Source organism: Euprymna scolopes, chromosome 19 (genome assembly GCF_053919585.1).
Source record: "Euprymna scolopes isolate OS-2025 chromosome 19, ASM5391958v1, whole genome shotgun sequence".
Classification (NCBI taxonomy): Eukaryota; Metazoa; Mollusca; class Cephalopoda; order Sepiida; family Sepiolidae; genus Euprymna; species Euprymna scolopes.
In genome coordinates, this window is record NC_136500.1 from 75,610,029 (window position 1) to 75,626,114 (window position 16,086).

A 16,086-nucleotide genomic window follows, 5' to 3' on the forward strand; every position below is an offset into this window, starting at 1 on the left:
GGGTCTCCAACTAGAGTATGCAATCATCGATTTAGTTGAAAAATAGGCGATTTCACAGATTTCGATGACAATAAAAATATGGAAATGTGAAATACCGGGCAACGTCAGGTGTCTCTGCTAGTATTAACTATTCTGCAATTTTACCGGCGTTACAACTTACTGGTTAATCTTATTTTTAACTTTTTACTAAAAATAAGTCGTTTAGAAAATTATTTCACTTTAAATAATTTTAGGTGACTGAAAATATAATTTGACCCAAAAAGAAAAATTAGAAATAAAATACCTCTTTCTTAACAAATCTTATCCCAGAACGTCGTTGAGGTCGTCGAATTCCGGTTATTTGAGGACGAATAGTGCCTTTTGAAGGCATAGACAGCATTAATTCCGAAGGAACGGATGTAATACACGATTGTGTTGATGGATTGTTTGTATGTAATTTACTTTTTTTGGGTGCATTTGGAGGATGGTTGTGGTCGACAAATTTGAGCAAGACGTGTTTTCCGGTATCCGTAAGTCTTGTTACAGCTCGACCTTTACACGAAGGCCACTTGCCTTCTCGACACCACCAATAATAAGTAGTCTTTATAGATTTATTTTTGCCCATTAAATAACCCCGGATAATAAACTTGTCGCGTCCTCGTCGCGTCGGAACAGTTTCAAAGGTTTCTCCCACTTTAGAAAGTTCCATATTTTCGGCTATGGAATTTGTTAAAGTTGTCTCCATTTGACATAAAATTTGTGACAATTAACTTATTCCAGGAGTCTGTACAGAATTTATAATAGCAACGTCCAACGATTCTTTTAAGAAATTAATTTAAAACATTAGCTTTAGTTCGACAACGTGACATCGGAGTTATCTCCCTGAGTTTGTAACTCATTTGGTGTGTCATAAAAACCCGAAAATATACAACGAGTCTCAAATGAAACTACCAACTGTATTTTTATTTTCATTGGTAATTCATTCCACTTTTACTACTAGTACACGAAAGAAACGAAATTAGTTATTTATTTTACACCTGAGCTCTCCTATTCCGCGAGACAAAATGTTCTTAGACGGTGTTTCACGAAAACGTGTCACCTTTTTAAAGAAAAAAAAAAAAAAGAGAAACTCCTAGTACTTTCGCATTTTATTAAACTTACGATTTTGTTGCAACAATCAATACTTGGATACCAAGTATAAAATCGAATGCTAACCCAAACATGGACTGTTGTAAAACGTATACAAATATATATTTATAAACACCGATGGTCAATTCAATTCTCAATTGAAATAATAACATTGTTAAGAATGGAATTTTATTTGGTTAATCGTTTATCCGTTGGGATGGTTGTTGGCTGCTGAAGTAAATCCTTTGTAAAAATTAGCTTAAATTTTTTAAATAATAGTTTTCGGAAGAGCTATCCCCCCCCCCCCCGCAGACGGACATACGACGTTCATACGCAAAAGGGAAACATAAAAGCACGTTGTAATATTTCAAGTAAACTTATACTGTTAAAATAGTTATGCTTATCATTTTATTTTTCTTAATCTTTTTGGCCATGACCGAATTAAGTAATAATTAGCCAAATCATTTTAATTTGGCCAAATTATTTCATAACGTATTATTAGAAGGCCGAAATATCGACCGTTTAATTTTTTTTTTTTTTTTTTTTTTTTTAGCTAGGGTCTAGGTACGTGCAATTTAATGGCGAAACTGATAGGGGGGCATGGTTTTGAAAGCAGACATATATATATATATATATATATATATATATATATATATATATATATATATATATATATATATATATATATATATTCGGTTTCAGGTTACTCTTGGATTGTATTTGAAAGATTAAAGCCCAAAGTTAATCTTACTTTTTTTTTTAGGAAAAATATTTTTACACCTGAAAATCAAAATGTTCACAGCGATATTCGGAAACTGATAAGTTCAGCTAAATTTGGAAGAAATAAATTCATTTGTAAAAGATCCATTCAAAGATAAATAATAGTTTTTTGGGACTATTTCAAAGATAATTAGAAAATTATAAAATAAAATAAAAACACCTTGTTTGTACAAAATGTAGCTTTCCAAAAACGAGAGTTTGGTCGGCCTTTGCTCAATCAAAACAAATAAAAAGGCGTCGCGCATGGGTTCTAAGGAAGCCCAAAATACCAGAAAATCAATTTTATTTTAAAATTTGTAGAGTAATTGGAACATTATACAACCTGAATTTCTTTATTTTTGAAGATTATAAAACATATCCATTAATTTAGGTAATCCTATTTGTTGTAATAAAAAGTAAGTGCTTATTTAATTAGAATATTTACTTTTTTAACTGATGACTTGATTTATTCTCAAATGTGTTGTAAGGATAAATTATCTTTTTTTTAAGAAAGTAAAAGTGTGAAAAAAAAAGTAAATTAAAATTACTGATCATACTGACAGTTTATTCATTGAAAAAATAAGCAAAAACCATTTAATAATTAAAGAGAAACTGGCGGATAGGACAAAAATCCTGTTTGTTTCAGTTTTTTTTTTTTTTTTTTTTTTTACAATTTTGCCCATCCGTATTTGTATAAATTAATCGTTATTAAAAACAATACCATTTTTTTTGTAATTATTTTTTCTTAGTGATCATGGATCTCAATTTTTTCATTTTTTTTTTTTTTTTTTTCAGGATTATAAAAAAAATTTCTTCCTCTGATGTTTACACCAGACAAGAAAAGATTATATTACATTTGAACTTTTTTGTGAGAATTGTTATTAAAATCACATGAAATATTTTTTTTTTTTTACAATTATATTTTTTGGTGAAAATATTGAATAAACAATGCTTAGTCCAATAATAATATCGATTGTTCGAGAAATTAATTTTTCTTCAAGTTATATTGATTTCATTGACAAACTTTAGGGGCATTTTTTCGTAATGTTTCTGAAATATTAAAACACTTTTAATTGTTAACATCTACAAATTTTTTTTTTTTTTTTTTTTTTTTACACAGTGATCACCACTTATCAAGGCCCGGAAGCCACTCAGGGATAAGGGTTATTGCAAGTACATTACGTTAGTGTGGAGATTTGATGAAGTGTTTACTTAAGGGGGCGGTTCATTAGGAATTTGTTAACGTTGGACTTGAACACATCCAAGTTGTAGTCCGGAGGGAAGCAGGCAGACGGAACAGAGTTCCACAGGCCTGCAGTTCTAAGAAAGAAGCTTTGTTCATGGAATCCGCGTTTTGATTTAGGCACAGATATAGAGTGGGGGAAATTTTTCACAGTGGATTCAGCTAGACGGGTGCTTTATTTTTATATGTATATATAAAAAAAAACAAATTTCTGCATTTTTTTTTTTTTTTTTAGTACTTAAAACTTCAACGTTGACCAAAGTGTTTTTTTTTGTTTACAAAAAATAAGGCATTTTAACTAAAATTAAAAACGAAATAGGTTCATTATATTTTGTGATTGTTAATAAATACTGGAAATTTCATTAAAACTGGTTGGAGTCAAAATGTTTATGCATTTTAGGGATTGGCCATTCATTTTGTACGTCTGGTTGTGCAAGTTTAGAAAGGTTAAACAATGCTTTAACTATATTGAATTTATTATGGAATTTAAGGGCTTTTTCTTTTTAACAAAGATTTTTTACTGTTATCTACGGTGCTTTATTTTCATTAAAAAATAATATCCCCTTTAATAAAGGTGATTTTTATTTCACTATTATTTCTAATAAAATAATAGATTCCGTGATAATTAATAGATTAAAAGTTTAATTGAAATTGATTGATTGTGGGTGAATTTTTAAGTGAAGGGAGGGATCCATTCATTATTATATTTTTGAAGATCAGCCACTCATTTTGCCCAAACGTATCTTCATACACTTTTGACGCAATCCACATACTCTGTATAAAAACGAATTAAAACATTTTTTGTTGTTCGCAATTATTGTCATTATTTATCGAAAAGAAAAAACAAAGAACTTTCCTCGCCTGATTATAAACTAAACAGTAAATGATCAATGATTACTTAAAACTCCTTTCATATATATGAGATATCTTGCTCTTTTATTGAACACTCTTAATAACTTTGTTAAATTCATTATCACTAATAAATATCTTTAAACTGATATATATATATATATATATATTAAACTGATATATGATATATATATATATATATATATTAAACTGATATATGATATATATATATTATAATCTGTTTATACAGAGATGTATAAGCTTAACTACACTGACATGACAATGTTTCAATCTGTAGTTATTAATAATCAAAATCTCGTCTGTCTTTTCCTTTAGGTGTTCATATTGAAAAGACTTTCGTCTATCATTTATTCTTATTTCTAATATTATTTTCCTTTCTATAACTTATTTGAAACTGTGCATAAATGATTAATTGCTAACTATTCTGCACTTTCAATTAATAATTTTCAGGGTTGAATTCCACACATTGCTGTTAAAGCTCGCTACTCCAAAATCTGAATCAACTCAGTGGTTGAAAATCATTTTTTTTTTTTAATGTGAAACATCTCAGTTGCATGTGAGGTGAAGAGAAATTTTTATTACTTCAAGTGATCACCAGCATACATATATATATATAAGCAGTTGGCATTTAAAAACTTTTTTTTTTTTGTCTGCCATGGGGAACCATAGGCTACACAAAATCAGGTTTGTACTCATTTTAAGGCCTAATAATAATAATTTTAATCAGAAACTTTTTGCTTTTTATATTAGGTTGGTGCAAAAACAATATCGTTTTTTCACATGAGTTACTTTTATATATGATTTCTGAATTAATTCATTGATCTATACAGCCATGTTATATATCATTTTGAATCGTGTTGTTCGTTACCATTCTCAATCTATTCATTCATTTTTTTGGAGGCTTTTCGACAGCATGGACAAAATTCAAATCTGCATGATTTTCTTGTTCCAGTTCAAACTAGACCAAAAAGCTGCCAAGACAGCTCGTGATATCAATGATGCGTTTGACCCAGGAACCATTGTGTGTCATAACAATGGTTCAAGAAATTTTGCAATGATAAGAGCCTCGAAGATTAAGACAGTCGCGGGCGGCTGACTGCAGTTGATAACAAACATTTGAAAGCCTTAATTGAAGCTGATCCTCGCAAAACCACACGTTGCTATTGAACTCGAGGTCGACCACTCAACAGTCATTCAACATTTAAAGCAAATAGGGAAGTCAAAAAAGCTGGATAAATGGGTGCCGCATGAATTGAATGATAAAAAAAAAAAAAAAATTGCCATTTTGAGGTGTCTACTACGCTCCTTCTGTGCAACAAAAACAACCCATTTCTCAAGCGGATTGTGACATGTAATGAGAAGTGGATCCTCTATGATAACCAGCGACGTCTGGCACAGTGGTTGGATGCCGGAGAAGCTCCACAACACTTCCCGAAGCTAAAATTGTACCAAAAAAGGTTATGGCTACTGTTTGGTCATCTGCAGCCGGTCTCATCCATCACAGCTTCTTGAATCTAGGCGAAACGATTACAGTGGAGAAGTACTGCTAACAAATTGACAAAATGCACCAGAAGCTCTAATGTATGTGCCCGAAATTGGTCAATATGAAGGGACCAATTCGCCTCCATGACAATGCTCACTCGTATGTTGCTCAACTGACTCTGCAGAAGCTGAACGAATTGGGCTACATGACTGCCTCATCCACTATATTCATCGGACCTCTCGCCTACTGATTATCACTTTTTCAAGCATCTTGACAACTTCCTGAGCGAAAAATGCTTCAAAAACCAAGATTATGCTGAATCGGTCTTCAATGATTTTATCGCTTCCAGAACTCCGGATTTCTATGCTAATAGAACAAATAAACTTCTCGTTCGTTGACAAAAATGTGTTCATTCTAATGGTTGTTATTTCGGTAAATAAAGTTTATTATGAAAGGAGTTATGATCTTTTGAAGTTGAATGTTAAAAAAAAAATGACATTATTTTTGCACCACCCCAATACTTTAATATTACAGTTAGATTTGACTAAAATGAAATCGCTTTATCGCTAAAATAGACTTTTACACTCTCCAATAGAAACAATATCATGTTTTTTATTTTAATTGACTATTTCAAATTTAATACTAAATTACAAAGAAAAATGTTAAAACACTAGTCCTGCAACCTATATTATTCAGACCCCCCTCCCTCATAAGATATAAGATTTTACTATTTTTTTTTTAGATAATTACATATAATCTGAAAAACGTTGGCAGTAAAAAAAAAATTTTGAAATAAAACAACAACATTTTAGACTTTAGAATGGAAGATGACTTTCATTATAAATTAAAGTAAAATGATTAACTACTTACGGACAAGAAGGCAGCAATGATCACCTATTTCCGTACCAGATAACATATTTAAGTGCATACTCAAATATACATATATATTATAAAAACATGATAACACACTAATGCAGGAATCAACTCCCTTAAAAAAAAAAAAAAAAATTAAAAAAAAAAAACTTTTCGTGTCTTTATGGAGGAGTAGGGAGTTCATACTGAAAGATAGATAAAAAAAATTACTTACTACTAACTTTAGGTCCGAATGACAATGCCCCCTAAAAAACTTCTCACCATTGACCCTAACTCTGAGTGACAAATCCCCTTCAAACGAAAACCAAAGAAATAGCTTAAAAATTTTTTTAAAAATAAATGAGCATCCCTCCCTCTCTCCGCACACAAAAATTCACAAAATTTATCTCACATAGAAATAAAAAGCAAAATTACTTGTCTGCCTTAAAATGGTAAGACTTGGAAACAAGGAATAATTTTAAAACTTTATAAGCGAAATAAATTCCCTACTCTAAATAATTGCTTCCTTTTTCTCCTTTCTGCCAATTTTTTTTAGTTGTTCACATTTAAAAAAAAAGTAGAATCTCATTTTTATAGAGAGGGAGGGGGTCATCAGAGGGTGTTATTTAGGTAATATGAAAATAGATCATCAGAGGGTGTTATTTAGGTAATGATGTTCCCCTGTTCTTGTAAGTAAAAACGAGATAGGATAGACAGAGAATTCGAACCTAGAAAGCTAGGTTTGGAATTAAGATTCAGGACAATTCCCATTGCTAGTTTTAATATAAAATAGCAGATATGTTTGTTTGAAAAGGAATTCGATTATTTAGAAATGTTATTGTAAAAAGGAATTTGATGATTCAATTCTGTTTATGAAAATTGAATTGAAACAAGGTCAGTTAGAAAAACGAACAATAGCAAATTTAAACATATTGAAAAATAGGTTAGGCCGAAAATAGGTTAGAAGAATTCGGTCTGCAGAATGGGTTGGACATGTGTGAACGAGACACGTGTGACATGTTAGGCCACGGGATCGATCAAGCACATTTTGGCCATGCGATGACATCATGGCAGAGAGATGAGGTCTCAATATAGTTGCTAGTTTGAGATAGAACGGGAAGAGAGTCGGACAGACAGAGCTGACATTGGTCAGAAGGAATCCCCCTTTGGAAGCGAAGGGTTAGAAGTTGAAATCATGTAGTGACTTTGAATTTCTGGAATGTCTTCATTGATCGGTCGAAGAAATAAAGAAACATCATATTTTGTAACTGGCGTCTTCGTTGTGTCATTCTCAACAAAAACAAAGGTATTGTGAATCATGTATATGAATTTTGTTCCACTCATTTCTGATAATGAACATTGTATAAACTCCATCATCTAAGAAATGTGTCTCTCCATCTTAAGAAATGTGTCTCCCTCTCTATCAAGAAATAATGACTGTCCTCTTTGTGATAAAAGACTGATAAATGATCCCTCTTCTCTAAAATATGCGTTAAGAAAATATATATAAGATTCACAGACTGTCAAAATGTATCTCTCTTCTATCTATCCCCCTCTTATCGTGTATGTCTCCGTCTCTTAAAATATGACCAATATGTCTCTCCAATATGAACACTCAACTATATAATATTCATCCCCCTAAAAAGACCCCAGTATGTAACAATATGAAAATAGATCTCTCATTTCAGCAAAAATACATTTCACATGAACTATGACTTCTCATAAACAAAATCTCTAGAAGTGTAAGCCATGTTTTTTTTTTATTATTACTTCTTTAGACACAGCCAAAAAAAAATAAATGGAAGAAAAACCAAGTTGCTTTATTTTTTTAAAACAAATTAAAATCTATTAAAATCCATTATTCCTGAGCAAACTTGTTTTTGCAGAAAGATAACAGCCTGAATTTTATCATATTTAATCATAAAAACAGAATATAAAACTTTTTCTACTACTTTTAATAGAATTTTAAATTTTCCAAAAAAACACCATTCACCATTTTTGTCTCGATAGATAACACATTAAAATATTCTTTTGTGTCTAAATAAGATTTAGGATGATTTGCTATAAGAATATGCAAAAATATTATAACATAAGTACCTGAATTTCAAATGATTCCATTTTTTATCTCACTCTATAGATTTCACGTGGCGACATTAAAAGAATCTAAAATTTAATGATAGTTTGGAAGAAACTATGGTAACCTTTACAGAACTAAATGAAGTTTATTTAGTTCTGTAAATTTCCATGTATTTTTAACGTTTATTTTGATGATTAAGTGAAGAATCAACTTCATAAGGGTTTAATTCTTTTTTTATAAGCGATACATATATATTTGTTGCCTACATAACCCTCAATGTTAAGCAATGATGAGGTTGGCCAGTACCAGATGAGTGACCATTTTGGGAATGCTCAGTGCCTTATGTGTTGGAGACAACTCCTGTATCTAGTATCACGTTTGGTCGTCTTGACCCTGTCTTGCCATCAGGACCAAGTGTTTCTGGACGAGAGTGTGGTAGATGCAAGTCCCCAACACTTTAAACTAAGTCAAGCACAAATTACAGCAAAAAATTCAAGCATAAATTACAGCAAAAAAGAAAAGGGGGAGATAATTGTTTGTAAATACGAACAACTGCCTTATGGTCTACCATAGCTGAGGTAATATCACATAATGACAAATTGCTGAAAGAAATTATATTTTTAGCAAAATGTGCAATCATTTCTCAATTTTTTTTTACTTTTTTGGTATCGATTCTTCAAAGAATTTTCTATTCAATGGTATATTAGCAATATTGCACTCACTAAACGAAAATTATTAATTTATTTTTAAAAGATTTAAAAGTAGTGTTTTTCATAAAAATAATGAAAATATATATTTCAGTTTTGGTTGATTATTTTAAGCATATTTGTAACTACAAATAAAGGAGGGGGGGATTGTAGGGAACAAAAAATACCTAAATATTCATTATCAAAAGAAAAAAAGTACATGTTTATAAAGTTCATTCTTCATTTAATAATCAGTGAAAATTTCGTATTGATTGGATAAATTGATTTTTGGTAGATTTTTTAAGAGAGACTCCTCCAAAAAATACTTACTCCCTCCTTCGGTTTAGGCCGTGTCTATACTTTTCTATCAGATAGCCCCATGTCAGTCAAAAAAAAGGAAACTCAAAAAAATGAAAACTGCCTCAATCTAGAAGGATTTCTCTGGTTAATTTCCATAAGGTATACCTAATAAATATGGAAAAAAAGTGGATCGTTGTCATCTTCTATAATATAAAGGAGGTGAGTGTGCGCGTGTGTCCAGCTAAAAGTCAAAAACTACAGAACATACACCCACAAAATTAATATTTTCTTTATCAGTGTTGCTTTGGTTCAATAGTATAAAAAATTAAAATAAAAAATATTCATTCTCTGAGGGTCAACTGGGAATCAGTTTTTCAGATATTTTCAATCTAATATGTACTAACTTGTAAAGAAAATACCAACTCATTTCAAAATTATTAGCCATTAACTTCAAATTTTATTAATCGTTTCTTAATGTTCTCTTTGCACTATCGTCATTATCAACACCAGTTTGATTCAAAGGGAACAGAGGGTGACAAGAAACTTAGAAGAAAGAGTACATTTAGTTGTGTTTTGGAGGTCTCCTTAATTTCATTTGGTGGTTTCAGTGGCACTCTAGAAACCTCTTCAGTGTTATTTTTTCACTCTATATAGACAGAAAAGAGGAGGTTGGAAAGCGGGGGCTGGAAAAACAGAGATGGAAAAGACAAAAATAAGACAGAGAGAGAGAAAGAGTTTGATAGAAATATGTTATTCTGTTTAACCTCTTATTTTACTTTTAGTGGCTGCAGGCAATACCAAATAACCCTGCAAATTTGTTCATAAAATGAAAATTAAAACAGTTCCCAAATTCATATGCAAAATAAAAGAAAAAAGAAAAGGAGAAATAAAAGGAGAAAAAGAAAATTTAATATTTTTTAAGCTGTTTTTACCTTATCATGGCACCTGTAATCATAAGCCATGACTGAAATTAAGTATGCTGAATCATAAGCGTAAAGAAAATATGATTAGCGTCAGTCATCAAAATACAAACAATACACACGGCCTTAACATAGGGAGGAGGAAGTGTTTTGTAACATGCATGCACTTGTTCAGTTGGGGAAAAATATGGCCATCAGTGAAAACAAGCGATTACATAGGATAATAACGGTTTTCATATCCAGAAAACTGCTTGCCTGCACCAAATTTAAATATGATATTCATTTTCAGCATAACAAAAAAATTTATAGTCATCAATTTAATGGTGAATGTCAAGTTGCAGTTAAGGTAAAAAAAAAAAAAAAAAATACTGAATTAATCATATGGCAGTCTTTGCTGTGGCATCTTCCAGCTACATATGTAACCTGCTGGAAAATGCCAACAAGTTCCTGGAGATTAGGTCATAAACTGGATGAGTACCCCCCTCTCCCCCAGAAATGCTTGCAATTTTTACTGAAATGATATTTCTAACTAAATTTTCTTAGTGAAACAAATATGCCTGTCACATTGATTTATATTAACTTAATTTAAAGTTATTCATTTTAAAACATCTAAATAATAAATGCTAATACTCGTCTAGCTACAACAACCGCCAACAATTTCCCTCACTTTCTATCTGTGCTTAAAAGTAAATGAAAATTCCATGAGCAGAGTTTTATTCTAGAACTGTCTGTAGAATACAATACCATGGGTCTACCTCCCAACTGATTATAACAGTCGTTTTCAAGTCTAATGCAAATAAGTTAGTGTTGAATCAACCTCTTAAATAATTATATCCTACACAAAAAAAGTGTGTATATGAATTAATAGCATTAAGTCAGGGGAAGTAATTCCGTCCCTTATTAATATAATAGCGAATGTCAAGCAATCATCTGTTTGCACAAAGTACATGTTTTATGTAATAATACAGTAATAGTTAATTGTGACATGACAATTAGGTCGATAACATTGCTTATTGTTAAAATTGATAAAAACAGTAAGTAGTTATTGTTTTTTTTATTTGTTTTTTTTCGGCTGTCAGATTTCACTACAATAATGAAGGAGGATTGACAGCTTTCCGTATTTATCAATCTCCTCATGAGGAATGTATGTGACACAAAACCAATGTTTAATGTGGGGAGGCATTGAATATCACAATTACACCCAAAGCCAGGTTAGAACAACCTATGAAAATTGTCTGAATCGGAAACTCTCTGTGGGGATGCGTTAGGTGATCGGCGATAAACATCAATCACTCCATTCCTAACAAAGGAGACAAACTGCTTCACCACACATGAAAGGAGGTGGTTAAACCCGGGATGATGATCTCTAGAACCAAAAAAATTAAATGCTAGTTTGATGGCCGACAAAAAATGACCATCAATCTTTTGCTAAAAATAAAAACTAATGAATGTAAATAAAAAAAGTTACATTTATAAATGAATAAAAATATTAAGTGGATTCATAATAACTAAGCAGAGTAAAAACAAATATGAAAGATTCCAACCTGTTGAGAAAGGGGGGATATTTTAGAAAGACAGTCAGCATGAAACGAGAGAACGCTGTACACTAGGTATCTTCAAAACACTGCGAAAAAAAGAAAGCATGATTTCGTGACGTTATACTTGTGTTAACTATACAAACTATGGCAAAGCAGAAGTGACTAAATGATTTTTTTTAAAACCTATGTTTATTTTCTTTAAACTGCAATTAATTATAAATCTATGTTATAATTTGGTTAGGTTTTAAGATTTACACAGTTTAATGATTAATAATATTATAAACATTTGTATATTAAATATGAAATACGCTTTACTGAATGTTCCTTTGGTTAACTACAGCTTCCATATTTTGTTTGGTAAAAATATGAGGGGGGGGGGGCTACAAAATGCTTAATATTTGTGCAATAATATTTTCAAATCAGTTTTAATCTGGAGATAAAATAGCTAACAAGAACCATGTTTATACAAAAACTTAATATTTTAAAAAAATTTAAACAATTAATTAAAAATCTGTTGTAACAGAGCATTTTGAAATAATGGAATCTTAACCGTTTTAATCTTTTAAAAATTAATTAATTTTTATGAAGTTTCTTTTTCTTGGCAATTCAACTGATTACAGTATATATTAATTCGAAAAAACGCTATTTAAAAAAAAAACATAATATTAAATTTATATCATTTTTTAAATTGCAACTTCAAGGAAAATTTTTGTTCAATACGTGTATTTAAATAAAAAAAAATATGTTAACTTATTTGAACTCTTATGTTCCATAATAAATAAAAATTTCGATAAGATTTAAATATATTTTGTTCAAATTCTGAAAAAATAAATATGGGGGGGGGGCACGTACTAAAAAACATATTTCCCCTCGTATATTTTATGGAAACTACATTTTATATGTAATTTCATTCTAAAATGGATAAGTATCGAAAATTTCACGAAAATCTGACCATTAGTTGATTTTTGCTAGATTTATTAAACACTGGTATGTTTTCACGTTCGAAATGCTTCGGAACGTTATTTTAAAGCGTCAATTATGTAAACACGATTTTCGTCTCGCAATTTCATTATTTTCGTACGATGAAATTTTTTTTTTAAATTATTACTAGTTTATTTTGCCCTTCTTTTAAATGGTACAAAAGTTATATTGATAATATTAATTTATAATAAAGTTACATCGTTTTACATATGGGGGGGGTAATTCTGTGGTGAATTTTGGAGGTGCTTACACACGTGCCAAAACACTGATTGAATTAAAACGTAAACAAAGTAAAAGTTCGTTCAATACAATTTGAAAAAATGAATTCCTATTTCAGTCAAATAAATTATTTAAAGTGTGAAATTAAGATCTGCATTCATAATTTATTTGATACTTATCCACTTTTCGATCAAATCTCCGGCAACTTCGCGTCGGATTTCCTCCGTTGTTTACGTAACCTGCCAGATGTTGACAAATATTTGTCTGGTATTGGATCATAAGCTGGATTTATTTTTAGTAATAAAATAACATTAACACACTAAAATTATTGCCAATTTCGTACTTGTGCATCTATGTTACAGTGCTGAAATAACATTAATATTTAGAAAGCCATTAACATGGGGGGGGTAACTATTCTGTACTTTTCATCCAACAATTTAAAGAACAAATATATCGTAAAAATTAAATTTAACCTGAAAATACTATTTTAAAAAATAGCGCAGTAACATAGACGCATAAGCATCGCCAATTTCATCGAATACGCCAAACACCGAAATGATACCTAGAATGCGAAAATATAGTCGCCATCTTCACAAACAAGCCGACAAAGAGAGGAAGCACTCAAGTTTATAACAATGTTGTTTAACGAGAAACTTATTTTTCATTTCGACGTTTCATGTGTAGGAAGAAACTTGTCACAACTTATAAATTTTAATGTTACTTTATTGCTAAAAAAAATTGTTCGAATAATACTGAACATATTTCAATATAAATAATCGAGCTGACTAAAATAGATTTATCCCTTAAAAATATGTGATTCGACTCAACGGGCAAAATAAAACAAACTATCTTAGTATTACCTTGTTTTTAACAGCTGTTCTCTCGGAACGTCGTTGGATTCTGGTTATTTGGGGACAAATAGTACCGTTTGAAGGCATAGACGGTGGCAAATCCAAAGGAACGGACGCAGTTCCGAAGGAACGGACGTAAATCATTTGCGCGGATAAATTGTTCGGCTTTTTCTTTATCATTTTAGAAATTTCGACTGCTTCGTGCGCATTTGGAGGATGATTGTGATCGGTCCGTTTGACCAAAACATGCTTTTCAGTATCCGAAAGTTTTGTTATGGCTCGACCCTTACACGAAGGCCATTTGCTATCGCGGCACCACCAATAGTAAGTCGGCGGCATACATTTATCGTTCCACATTAAATAACCCCGGATAATCAACTTGTCGCGTCCTTTTTTCGACGGAAAAACTTCACATATCTCTTCCTTTTCTGAAATTTCCATATTTTTGATTGCGTATGGAATTTGTAAATCTTGTCTATACGTTACACTTCAAGATTTCGACATTTACCTTAATCTAGTTTACAGTATTTTTACGAGGGAATCTCACGATAAGAAAATTAATTTAAAAACGTTAAGATTTGTTAGTGTGACATCGAAGTTATCTACCTTGGTTTGTAACTAGTTTGGTGCGCGATAAAACAAGTTGCAAATACATAGCGTGTCGCAGAATAAATAATTAATAAACCCACTGTCTCATTCTTTTATTTTCATTACATTTTTTTTAAACGTTTACTTACGTTAAAACTCATTGAGCGCAATGAAATTATTTGTTTATTTTACAGCTCTCCTATTCGGTGAGGCAAAAATATTCTTACACGGTGTTTCAGTGAAACACTGTTTCACAAAAACGTGCCATCGAAGGAAATTAATTGTTCTCGTATTTGATCACTTGAAATTTTGTTGCAACAATCTATATTTGAATTCGCTATTCGGTTGTACAGGTGGAATATCAATATGGATTTATTTAAATAGACACCGATCGATTCGATTTTTATATGAATTAAAAAAAATCAATAAGAATTGAAATTGACTTGGTCAGTTTCCTAACATTAAGGATACTTGATTGTTGGGTTTTATATGTCAACTGTCATCGAATAATTAGTTCTTATTTTAGAATTCAACCTAATAATAATAATAATAATAATAATAATAATAATAATAATAATAATAATAATTATGATGTACGTACACGTCACGGAATGGAAATTTCAGCTTCCAAAAATCACGTAAATTGATAAAGTAGTTTTATTTTCTTAAAAGAAAATGATTTTTAAACGATTAATGGGAATCTATCGGCATTTATAACAAATCTATTAACTACGAATTGAGTTATCTCCCTTGATTCTTGACATTTTTTCCTAATGGCGGAGAGACAATTACTTCTCAGATACTCATAAAATTTTATTTTATTAATTAAAAATAAAACCACTTGATCAATTTACGGCTTTTTTTTTAATATGATACCTTTTTTTCGTGACGAGTATGTACATAATCAAGATTTTTTGTATTTTTGTCGTTATTGAATTCTAAATAAGAATTAAATAATTTCATGTCGAAACATTACATGTTTTGCATACAAATATTGGTAAATATGTAAACATGGTAGTTAAATGTTAACACTGACGTTATGTATGAAAGTCTCAAAAAAAAAAAAAAAAAATGACACTTTTTTTTTCAGTTGGAAAAACTGCATTTATTATCGGTCGTTCCTACACTAAGCCACCTGACACATTTTCCAAGCTCGCGACAATATTATCAATTAGTTGCTTAATCTGTAGCTATAACTAGCTGTTGTATGTAATTCATAGTTGTCCTAAAATTTTGTTAAAAGTTCTTATCATGCAGTCGCATTGTTAAAAAAGACTACCATATCAACAGGTGCTAAAAAGTCTGTCACTGATAGACTTAAGTACCTGTCGACATGGGTCTTTTTTTAACAAGGTGACTGCATGACAAGAACTTTTAACAAGATTTTAGGAAAACTATGAATTACATACAACAGCTAGTTATAGCTGCAGATTAATCAACTAATATTGCTTTTTTTTCTCTCTCCTTCCTCCCATCCCGATGTTATATATATCAAATTATTTCTGTGACGTCACACTCACCCCAGAGCTTATTCATTTGCATATGTGTTGGTGAATTCGTTATAAATGATAAAATTCTATTTCCCCAACAGATGAAGCATTGACATATACTT

The 16,086-nt window shown here is 30.7% G+C and overlaps 1 protein-coding gene across 5 annotated transcripts in view; it reads right to left on the reverse strand.

The window, feature by feature from the left end:
- Positions 1–16,086, reverse strand: part of LOC145239758 (uncharacterized) — a 340,227-nt gene that overhangs the window by 274,964 nt on the left and 49,177 nt on the right. Inside the window, exon 1 of one of the 5 annotated variants that reach the window (XM_080103173.1) lies at positions 13,896–14,480. The exons of 3 other annotated variants lie outside the window; for them this stretch is intronic. In XM_080103173.1, coding sequence (XP_079959299.1) covers positions 13,896–14,327 — 432 coding nt within the window. In that variant the 5' untranslated portion in view covers positions 14,328–14,480. Of the gene's footprint in view, positions 1–283; positions 10,658–13,895; positions 14,481–16,086 lie in introns of those variants that run through there. One more of the 5 variants, XM_080103171.1, reaches the window with a different exon arrangement.